The 12,151-nt window shown below is 41.4% G+C and overlaps 1 protein-coding gene across 3 annotated transcripts in view; it reads right to left on the reverse strand.

Moving 5' to 3' along the window:
- Nucleotides 1-650: 650 nt before the first annotated feature.
- Nucleotides 651-12,151, reverse strand: part of CAP2 (cyclase associated actin cytoskeleton regulatory protein 2) — a gene marked incomplete at both ends in the record, with an annotated part of 109,213 nt that continues 97,712 nt past the window's right edge. For all 3 annotated transcript variants that reach the window (XM_084228818.1, XM_084228819.1, XM_084228817.1), the window contains 5 exons: nucleotides 651-734; nucleotides 2,684-2,824; nucleotides 9,574-9,656; nucleotides 9,752-9,875; nucleotides 11,943-12,118. In XM_084228818.1, coding sequence (XP_084084944.1) covers nucleotides 651-734; nucleotides 2,684-2,824; nucleotides 9,574-9,656; nucleotides 9,752-9,875; nucleotides 11,943-12,118 — 608 coding nt within the window. The remainder of the gene's footprint in view (nucleotides 735-2,683; nucleotides 2,825-9,573; nucleotides 9,657-9,751; nucleotides 9,876-11,942; nucleotides 12,119-12,151) is intronic.

Below are 12,151 nucleotides of genomic sequence, written 5' to 3' on the forward strand. Positions count from 1 at the left end.
TAAGTCATTAGAATTTAGATTTTTAGTAACTGCAGTGTATAGGACTAAGAAACTTAACACGATGCTTAGTATGTAATTTTCTTGTATTTTTTAAAAACATGTATTGGAATATTCATGTATTCATGCTTCCAGTAGATCCATGCTGATGAACACGTGGGAAAAATAAGAAAGAAAATCATATCGTGTGCTTTTCAGAGCATACTACTACAGCGATATCACATTGAAGTTTCCTAAAAGGTAAAAATGCACGTCTTAGATTCTCAAAGGTTTTGTTTTTCACTAGTCGTTAAACATAAATATAAAAGTGAATGAGCAGCTAAACCTAAGTGTAAAGGTGAATCATGCGATATTTTTACCTATCAGTGCTGTTAATGATACACGGGAACAGCATTCTTGTTCCCCCTTTCAATGTAGAACGCTCACGAGTCGTCAAGTGGGGCTTGACTCACACACAAAAGCAAATCATGAGGAAATGTTAAACTTCAAAATTCCCACGAAAGCATGCCAGAAATGATGCTGTTTCTATAATTGTTGGAGGCCAAAATGAAAGCAGTAGGTGTTCCTGCAACTTCTAGGTCTTTAATGCTGCTTTTTTTTTTGCAAGTGTGGGAAGGGGCGAGTCGGGTCAGGGGGTTCAGTCTCTCTGGAGCTTAGGCCATAATTTCAGCAGGTTCTGTGACCAGCTTCGAGCCATCCCACGATGTCTTGAACTGCTCCGGAACAGGAAATTCCCTCTGCAAAAAGCAAGAACAGTCACTTAAACGAAGGCTTCCTTCTGGAAGCAGAGGGAAGGCTGACTATGTCACATGATGAACAGAGACATCTTAGGGAACCCAAATTTGTGTCATGGAGAGGTCCTCGGTGTCACATGTCACATGCAGACTTGCAGGGTCACGTCTCAGTTCTCAGGCTGAGCCAGCCTCATCACTACGGGGGGGAACTTACTGACAGCCAGGGTGTGTGTGAACTCAGTAAATCACCTACAACAACTCTGAGAGCTCAGTATTCCTGAGATGCCATCTACAGGAAGTGGAGGCTGGCAAGATAAGCAACCAGCCCAAGATGGTATCACCAATAAGCAGTGCAGCCAGAGTCCACACCTAGGGATATTTGTGGGCACACACAAACACAGTGGTTTCTTAACACTGTGGCTTCTTTGTTTCATCCTAAGACTTTCTACGGCAGATTTCACTCAAGGAGAATTCATCACTCATTATAGAAAGACCCTTTCTTTTTTTTTTAAGATTTATTTATCTATGCACACAAGAACTGGGGTGTAAGCCAGAGGTGCGGGGGTGGGGGTGAGAGGATTCACCAGAGACAGAGTGGGGAGCAGAACAGGCAGACTGACTGAAATACACTGCTGAGGGGAGCAGCGGGTGAGACAGGAGAGGTCTGCTGTGCTATGTGGGTAGCTCCCTGGCCAGGGATCGAACTTGTGCCGCAGTGGCTGCAGATAGCTTCATAGTGCTGCACGCCACCAGGGAGGCCCTGGGTAGAAAGACTTTCTCTTCATGTTCTGTGTCTTCTTTGTGATGAAATAGAAAAATGTGCTTTGGGTTGTGTACCAATTGGTTATCCTTCCTCCAGCTAAATTCTTCCCATTGGGAAATAAATGCACATGTACCACACACATGCACTATATACCACAAGCACACTTCCTGTGCACATACATGTATATCAAAGAAAAATGCAGAATGGTCAAAATGAAAGGCGCTTGGGATCTCTCCAAACTGATTCTCCGATCACTTCTTAAGAAGAATAAATAAAGGAAGGGAACAGTTCCCTTGGCCCCTGGTACTGTGGCCCCGTGGACTTCCTGTATACACAGTACTGTTAAACCCCAAATGTCTGCTAAGCTGCAGCCTGGGCTTATCCATTGGTGAGATGTGATGTTTCAATGGAACATGTACATCTTCCTAGATGTGTGGTCCTACTGTTTCTTTGGAAGAAGCCATTATCTTAAAGGGAAGGCTCTTTCTTTTTTTTTTAAAGAAAGATTTATTTTATTTATATATACAAGAGTTGGGGTGTAGGCCATAGGTGTGGGGGGAGAGGGTGAGCAGACTCTCCAGAGACAGAGCGGGGAGCAGAACAGTCAGACTGACTGAAATACACTGCTGAGGGGAGCAGTGGGGCACCACTGGAGAGGTCTGCTGCACCATGTGGGTCAGCACCCTGGTCAGGGATCGAATTCACACTGCAGTGGGCAACAGCTTCACAGTGCTGAGACTTAACCCCTTGTGCAACCAGGGAGGCCTGGGAAGGCTCTTTCTATAATGAGTGATGAATTCTTGAGTGAAACCTGCCGTGCAGTCTTAGGATGAAGCAAAGAAGCCACAGTCTTAAGAAACCACTGTGTTTGCGTGTGCACCCGCCAACACCCTTCTGGGGTCCTTGGGACCTTGATGAATAAATAAGGCTGGGCGTTCGCTCTCAATGTAAAGAATACTCCAGAGCCAAGACACCTCTTTCATAGTTGCTGCATTATAGTCTTCCCAAATCTTGTCTGGGAGTGATGTGATAGTAAGATGATGACAGAGCTTCTCTGTGAGACTGTTTTCCCTCCTGTGAATTATTCTACCAATGAAGCTGATAGGGTGGTTGCTGCTAAATCAATGTCTAAGAATGGTAATAAGAAGGCTCAAGAAAAATTCTTGCTTGCCTTTGAAAAGGTACTTACATAATCACCATCCTGAGGGATAAGTATATTCATTTCAGATGACTTGGCACTCACAATCTCACAGTCTAGTGCATCTTCACTGAGGTATATGTGGCAACCTTCTGTCTTATTAATAGAAATTGTTGGCACTCTCCCCATTACCTGAAATAGAGAAAAAAAAGCGGGACCTCAACAAAGAAACAGGGTTACAATGTCCCCAAAAAAGCACATTCCATGGGAATAACCAAGCTTTAGGGGTAGCTGGGAGGAGGTGGGGGTGCTGGAGAGGCACCGTCTCAGGCTCACCAGGTAGGTGTCATTTGGGGACATGAATGAAAGGGCCACACAAGGAGATTCTCAAACATCAGGGTCTCTTTCCTGAGACAAATAAAGGGATTAATTAGAAAACAGCAGCTAAATGTTCAGAAAAAGTCTCAAGGCTGTTAGTGGATTTGAAACATATATTTGATTTCATGATAAAAGAAACAAGATGCGTTGCTTTTATTTGCTTAAAAGTCCAGTTTTGAGTAATCGTGATGCAATTGGGATGAAAACAAATACTGTCATAAATAAATATTGTCATTTAGGAGCAAATAACTTTTTCTGTAATGAAAATTTTTCCTAAATCTTAGTAAAAGTGGGAAATGCTGTGATTCTTTTCACCTAAATTCTTCGCTAGATAAAAATCTCTCTGCCTGAATGTGAAGCTTATTAAACAAAAGAATGAATGTCTAGGTATTTTGAAGTGTATTAATTTCAGGAGCCAAAACTGGAGACTTGGTTGAGGTCACCTGTTGTATAGGTAAATAGCACCATACATGGGTGGAAGCGATTCTTTGTATTATTTACAAATATCTAAGTGCTGTAAAAATTCTGATCAGTTTTAAATTTCTTTTGGAGCAGTTTTCAAACACCCCCATGTCTATAGGGGCACCCTGTCTCCCCCAGGACTATATTACAATTCTATAATTCGCCTTCTTGTAATGGCAATTGAAGTGATAAAGACATCTCTTCTTTCACCCTGAAGAAAAGGCCCGATTGCTAACTAAAGGAGCAACTCCAATCGATGGTGCAGGTGATAGAAAGAATTCCTTAGGGGAGTCTGGCCAGATAACTGTATTTCTGTTTTCCCCTCTCTCCCTGGAAACTGGACATTAGTTGTAATGAGCCCCAGTGGAAAAAAAAGGCAGAGGTAGTTCAAGGTCAGGTAAGAACAGAGCCTGGCCATAAATAAAATAAAATAAAGATAATGCATGTAAGTATATTTCAAGAGTGTCAGCAGTAATGTTTTGGCCATCTCTAGATCTGCTTATTTTATAATAACAAAGAGCATTTGCATAGAGAATAGCACTCAATGAATGCCAGACAAATAAAGGGAAAAGACTAAATTATCAGTCTTAGGTGATTTGTTTGTGAGACACAGTAGGGCCACATGAGGCGATCACATTAGACCAGTACATGTTATTTGTATTTATGTATTGCTATATTATGCTAAAACTGCTGAATTACCCTGTGTATCTGAATATCTGAAAAAGCAATAGCAGAATTAATAAAAAAACAGCCCTTCTTTGGAGAAGTGTCTATCAGATCATCTGCCCATTTTTAAATTAGATTGTTGGTATTTTTTATTGTTGAGCTTTAAGAGTTTTTTCCATATATTTTGGGTGTTAACCCCTGTCAAATGGATGGCATGCAGATACCTTCTCCCATTTTTGTTTTGATGCAAGTTTCTCTCCCTGTGCATAAGCTTTTTAGTTTGATATAGTCCCATTTGCTTATTTTTGCTTTTGTTTCCCTTGCCAGAACACTTACAGATGGCTAACAGGTGCATGAAAGAATGTTCATTATCTCTTATTATCAGAGAAATGCAAATCAAAACAACAATGAGATATCACCTCACGCCTGTGAGGATGGCTATTATCTAAAAGACAAGAAAGAACAAGTGTGAGCGAGGATGTGGAGAGACGGGAACCCCTTACACCCTTGCTGGTGGGAATGTAAAATGATGCAGCCATTATAGAAAGCATAATGGAGATTCCTTCAAAAACTAAAAATTGAATCTCCATATAATTTAGTCATTCCAATTCTGTGTTTTTACCTGAAAAATACAAAAACACTAACTTGAAAACATATATGCACCGCCATGTTCACTGCAGCAAAATGCACAGTAGCCAGAGTTAGAAACAAACTAAGTGCTCACTGGTAGACGAATGGATAAGGCAGATGTGGTGGAATCTATGGAATGGAATACTATTCAGCTATAAAAAAGATGAAACTCCGCCATTTGCTATAACATGGATGAACCTACAGAAAATGAAGGTGACTGATGTAAGTCATACAGAGAAAGACAAACGCCATATAACTTCACTCATCTGTGGCATATAGAAAAAAACAAATAGATGAAAAAAATAAAAATTTAGCTTTTGAACTGTAAGACCAATTAGTGGTTACCAGTGGCTATCGTTCCTGGTACAAGGGAAAATGAGGCAATACCCTCGTGGTGGTGAACTATGGATTAGTACTTTTTGCAGTAAATTTCAAGTAGTATGTGCACATGGCGATTCTCAACAACGAACACCTGAAACTTATGTTATAATGCAATGTTATGCCAATTAAATAATAGTAAAAAAGAGAGAGAGAGAGAAATGGACTAGGATCAGAAGTTTTACCAAAAAATCACCCTGATCTGGTAAGAATTGTCATTTCTATAGTGTTTTGGTGGACTGCCTTAGAATCAATTGCATAGATGCCTTTTCCCCCAGTCTTCTGCGAACACTTTGAGAACAGAGATCATTTCTGATAAGAATAAGAGGACCAAAGAGTAGACCCTCTGCTGAGTGACAGGTAACTGTGACCTTCAGTCTGGTGCTCTAGCATTTAAATTGCTTCTTTATTAATTGTAATTATTTCTCTATATCTTGTATTTCTCTATATTTTAGTCTTTCTCACATACTTTGTATTATTTTGCTATACTTGTTTCTCAAAAATAGAATTATTGCACCAAATCATATGAACTTCAGTTCGTGCCTCTTTCTCCTTTCAATTTTTTAAATAGCATCATTGAGAAAATCTATAAACTTAAAGCTCACCTGTTTTATTTATTTATTTATTTATTTTTTTTTTTTTATAGAGGCATGCTTTATTTATTTGTTTGCTGGTTTGTTTGTTTGTTTTTTGTTTATACATGCACTGGGTACAGTCAGAAGCGCGGGAGGGTGAGAGAATTCACCAGAGTCAGAGCGGGGAGCAGAGCAGGCAGAAGGACCGAAGTACACTGCTGAGGGGAGCAGCGGGCGGCAGGAGAGGTCTGCACGCCATGTGGGACCCTCCTCTGGTGGCCGGGGAGCAGCCGGGGATCGAACTGGCGCCGCAGAGGCCGCGCGCAGCCTCGCAACCCAGCGCTCAACCGCTGCGCCACCGGGGAGGCCCCAAAGCTCACCTGTTTTAAATGTTCAATTTGATGATATATATTTAGTTCATTTCCAGTCATGCAACTACCCCTTCAGTTCAGTTTTATTTTATTTTTAAAAAAGATTTGTTATTTATGCATACAAGAACTGGGGTGTAAGCTAGAGGTGTGAATGGGGTGAGGGAATTCACAGCGACAGAGTGGGGAGCAGAACAGGCAGATGTACTGAAATACACTGCTGAGGGGAGCAGCAGGTGAGACAGGAGAGGTCTGCTGCGCTTTGCGTGTAGCTCCCTGGCTGGGGATGGAACTCATGTTGCAGTGGCTGGCGATAGGTTGATAGAGTTGAGATTTAACCCCTGCACCACTATCAAGCTATCACTAGCCACTGCCTCATGAGTTCGATCCCTGGCCAGGGAGCTAACCCACAATAGACAGCAGACACTTTTCCTGTCTCACCCACTGCTCCCCTCAGCAGTATATTTCAGTCAATCCACCTGTTCTGCTCCCCACTCTGTCACTGGTGAATCCTCTCACCCCCTGTGCCCACACCTCTGGCCTACACCCCAGCTCTTGTATGCATAAATAAAAATAAAGCTTTAAAAAAAAGCTGACTCAATGACTATCAGATATAGATATATCCCTGTATATATGTATGTGTATGTATTTAGAAAAATGAAATCATGCTCTTCATAATGGTATAGTGTTCGTTGCTCTTAACAAGACGTGGACATATTTCTAGGTACCATTTAAAATGACTACACAGCATTCCAATGTATGAAATTCATAAGTTAAAAATTGTAAAGTAGACATATCTGTCTCATGATGTTATAAATTACAATTCCTTCAATTACTTTTCAATTTAGAATTTTTTTCTCCCCCATAAATCTGATTATTATTTTGAAGTGTTTTCTTCTACTTTCTTGTAGTTTCATGGTTTATATTTAGTTCATTTGGTTTTAAAATTTTGAATGTGATGCAATTATTCATTCAAAATATTGGTAATTCTATAGATACGATTTCATCATTGCTACCCAACCCCATTTCTGTAGAATAAACAAAAACTTGAAATAAATTCTCTAAAATTAAGAGAGGCTGAGTTAGGTTAAATTATTTCCAAGACTCCTTTTAAGTGTAACACAAAGTGAATGCATGATAGTCGCAAATTATATACTCTTACTCTTGCCATAAAGTACTATTTCTAGGTTTTTTGTTTAAAAAATAATGTGGGGGCCTCCCTGGTGGCGCAAGGTGTTAAGCACCACACTATGAAGCAATTAGCAGCTTCTGCAGCACGAGTTCGATCCCCGGCCAGCCAGGGAGCAACCCACATGGCAAGGCAGACCTCTCCTGTCTCGTCCGCTGCTCCCCTTAGCAGTGTATTTCAGTCAGTCTGCCTGTTCTGCTCCCCACTCTGTCTCTGGTTGGTGGATCCTCTTACCGCCCGCACCTCTGGCCTGTACCCCTTTTCTTATATGCATAAATAAATAACTCTTTAAAAAATAATAATAATGTGGAATGCGAGGAAGTCTGGCTCTTTACGCAAAAACTCCCACCATCCAGAACAGTTCACTGTGGCCTCATCATAAGGTTTCTGTGAACCACACCTGTCCTTCATGAATTGAATTTTTTTCTGATAATGAATAATTTCCTTAATATTTTCACTCATTATATTTTGGAAAGCAGTGTTTTGAAGTGCATTAATGTGATCATTAGAAATACAAAATTGGGAGTTAGCATGGCCAGAATGTAAGTCCAAAGAGGGCAAGGATTTTTGTCTTATTTGATTACTCTTGTTTGTAATGCCGACAACAGTAACTGGCATGTCAGACAGAGTCAAAAAATATTTGGCAGACAAATGAAGAGATGAATGCTAAATGCTAGATGGTCTTGGGCAAAAAACCTCATATTTCAGAACCGAGAATCTAAAAATTTTTAATTATGGTGCTTTCCCTGTTTACAAGGTGAAGGTAACAATCTGGTATAGGTTGGGATTACTTGGTGAGTTCTTCTAAATGATTTTGTATTAAGGAATGGGATTTATGAAAAGTGGAAGCAGAATGATCAGGAGAAGGGGATTGATGGAACCAGAATGTGAAAGACACAATTCTATCTGTAACTGTATCTATGTGCCAAGCATACTTAGAATTTGGGCTGGAGAGGACTTAAAACCCTCCAATTAACATTGTGTTTTAGAGCAGAGACACGGTAGTCAGAGGTGAGTGTCCCAGTGCACACAGCGGTGAGAGCAGAGCTAGCGAAGATGTGCGGGTCCCATGGTGCACAGTTCAGGGCTCTTTCTACTAAATGGAAATACGCAAAACCAACTTCTTAAATAAATGGCAGTTACTGAAACGTACAATATGCAAGTGAATATCCTCTAATTAAAAGAGGCAGTGGTGAAAAGGCCCAGTAAGACAAAAGTGGGCTTTTATAGAGAAAAGTCTATGAAATCAGAGTCCAATTTTAATAACCATTATTAGGAGACATTCTATAATCAAGGGTAATTAACAAAATGAAAAGAATATAATCAAAGAGCGTGGACAGAGCTGGCCAAAGGTAAGAAGCCCTTTTAGCTTTTGTGTATTGTAAAGTCTCATTTGGCTAAGTCAAATTGTCTAAAGGAATGAAGATATTCTTGTTTGGAAAATTCAATTCCAATCCTAATTTCCCGGTTGTTTTACTGATGATTTTACTGACTTCAGAAAACATTTCCCCTTTTCTACCTCCTTACCCAGAAAAAATTTTTCTTGGAGGGGAATTCTCTCTGGCATGGTATTATTATGCTGGAGAATCTTGTACTATTCTTGTTCATTCATTTGCAGATTTTCTCCAATCAACAAACATTTATTCTTGACAAATACCCTGTGCAAGTACTGTACAAGTTTCTGAGACTCTAAAGATTAATTAGTTCTTGAAATAGTGATGGTAACCCACGCCAGACCAAAGAGAGCTAAGACACCAAGGACTACAAATCACATAATGTAATCACACCACCGAAGGGAGGGTTGTTGGGAACCCGGGGTGGAGTTAAGCAGCCAGGTTTGGTGTATAACCAGACATGTGGGCCTTGGGGCTCTCTTGGTTTTTCACCACTCAGCATGCGATTGGGGTTGCAGCTCAGCAGAACTGGTAGGATGCATTCACCAATTTATCTCTGTCTCTTTCTCCCTGAGTTATTCCTTTCTTCATTTCCCGTTTTGTAAATAAACCCTTTATTAACCTATTTGTGTGTGCCTGTGGTGGAGTCTCACTATAAATCCCTTTTAAGCATGCAGGTGAGGACCCACAGTCAGGCACCCATTTCACATTGGGGTTCCCTTTAACATTATAATAGACTGAAAAGGAGGAATTAATTCTCAGGTAATCTAGGGAATCAGAGAGGAGGTGATGACAGAGGTGTGTCTAGAGGGAAGGGAATTTAGGGAGACCCCATTCCGGCAGGGTAGATAGTTTGGCAAAGCCACAGAGGGGGCAGAGCACGGTTCAAAGGGCCACGTACCTGCATTTGAATATCCTTGGAGTTGATCACTTCCACAATACCCACCACATTGTCAAACACAAGTGCAAACTTCTTACAATTATCTAGGGGGAAAAAAAAAAAACAAGCCCCTAAATATACAGAATGTCTGCCCAAGAAAATGTATCAAAGCAACCTCAGAGTCATAGTTCTGCCCTACCTATTGTAATGGAATTTATTTTCCCTTTTATCTGTAGAGTAGACTTGTTGCATTGGAAAATGTAAGCCACTTGTTTCAGTTCGGTCTCTGCAATCACAAGGTCATTCCTGTCCTCTTGATATTCCTAAAATCAAAACATGGGCAAATGTTAAATATAAGGATTTAGAGATGCAGGGCATGGAGGACTCTGAATCTGTTACCTGCCGAAATTTCTAGGGAGTTCAGCTTTTCAATAGGTCCCTGCCTTTAGAACCGTTTGCTACAGACTAAACCACAGCTCTTAATTTGTCACCATAACTCTGGGAAAACATGGAACCACTGCCAGAAAGGGGCCTGGGAGTCAGTTTGCAACCAGCCAGAACCAGGCAGCGGGCTAGTGGGATGGGAGAGCTTTTGGTTGAATCTGGATGCTGAGTCTGGCCCAGATACTACAGCACAAGTGGCTGAGTCAAATTGGGCAAATCAGCCTGTGAATTCACCCCAGTTCCTACGTGCCTCTGTATTTGGAGACCATGACAACAATTCAGGGACTTTGGTCCTCCCTCTGCAGGAAAGTCCCCTAGATTGTCCGGGACACCATCTTGCATTGCAAGTGTCTTTGTCCTAGTCACACGGTGGTGGGGGAGGGTTGGTTCTGGTAGCACTTCCCACAGTGGGATGGAGTGAAACACCCACAGCAGATCAGAATGAGGTACCGATGAAAAATTTATGGAAAACCCAGTTAGATTCACCAAGTAGAAAGATGTTGCAGGGGCTGAGGGTAGTGGGGTGGGGAGTGAGTGTCTAAGAGGCACAGAGTTGCAGTTTTACAGTTAATTCTTTCTGTGGCTGGATGGGGGTGAAGGCTGCTCCATAGTGGGATAGTCCACACAGAAACATCAACTCCAAAGAGCACCTGCACCCCTATGTTTATAGCAGCACTGTTTACAATAGCTAAGCTTTGGAAACAGCCCAAATGCCCAAAAACAGATGACTGCATCAAGAAGATGTGGTACATATACACCATGGAATATTACTCAGCATTCAAAAAAGATAAACACATGCCATTTGCAGCAACATGGATGGAGCTGGAAGGGATCATGCTCAGCGAAATAAGCCAGAAAGAAAAAGAAAAATACCGGATGGTCTCACTCATAGCAGGAATCTAGAAAACTTAAATAAGGGACCAGGAAAAAGAATAACTATAAGAAAGTAAAAATCAAAAATCAACAAACAACTATGAACCAGAGACACTTTATGAGGGGAAGGGGGGAGGGGTTGGGGTCAAAATAAAGGGGTTGCAATTGTTTGGGGAATATAAAAATAAAATTAAAAAAAAAAAGCCACATGGCACCTAAATGTTGAGACGGCAACTCTGTTATTGTGTGTATTCTACCACAATTCAAAGAAACAATTTAACAAAGTTCAAGAAGAGAATGTATGAGAAATGAGGAAAAACAAAGAATGCTCATGGAGCATTTAGAAATGCCCTGATTTCAGTCCAGCTGTGTGAAGGTTGCCAGCCATCCCACTTTTGGGAATCTGCCCAAAGGACACAAAAACACTCATTCGCAAGGAAACCGGCACGCCTATCGTTACTTCAGCACTATTCACAATAACAAGAAAAGGACACAACCTAAATGCCCCGAAACAGACAAATGGATCAAGAAGATGTGGTCTATGTGCACAATGGAATACTACTCAGCAATCAAAAAAGATAAACTCAGGCCAACTGTGGCAACATGAATGGAGCTGGAAGGGATTATATGAAGCAAAACAAATCAGAAGGAACAGATAAATATTGGATGGCTCCACCTATAGGGGGAATAATAGGGGACCCAAACAAAGGGTCAGGAAAAAGACAAAATTTGCAAGCTAACCATAAATTTGAGGCAAGCAACAAGGGTGGGGGAGAGGGGTCAATACAGGGGAGGGAAGAGCATAAGGGACTGTAGTGATGGATCACCATGCTGTGGTGGTGGGAGAAACACAGGGACTACATTGGAGGGGAGAAATCAAGCACTATTCAAAAATTAATGATGCAAGAAAATAAAAATAAATTAAAAAAATAGGAATGCCCCAGTTTCTATTTTACTCAGTGACTTTTCCTCTGTCATCTTACTTAGGGATCCCTGAGGCCCTGGGAAACAGCTAAGCCATTGGGCCTTTCATTGGATCGTGTCAGGAATGAGGGTTAAAGGGCTTCACTCACTACTCTCCATTTCTTTCCTTCCAACTCCAACACCGGAGCATGTTTCTGAGGCGCCTGAGAGTGGGGTGGGGTGGGCCCTGGAGTGTGGCTTTTGGATGGAGATGTAGTCTGTCCACCTTGCGCCCGCAGACTGGGATTCTTGTGTGTCTTCTGGTCATCTGTGACGTGTCGGAGTCCTGGGGCAGGGAGATAACACACAGACACTTGTT

Source organism: Talpa europaea (assembly GCF_964194135.1).
Source record: "Talpa europaea genome assembly, chromosome: 2".
NCBI classification, from domain to species: domain Eukaryota; kingdom Metazoa; phylum Chordata; class Mammalia; order Eulipotyphla; family Talpidae; genus Talpa; species Talpa europaea.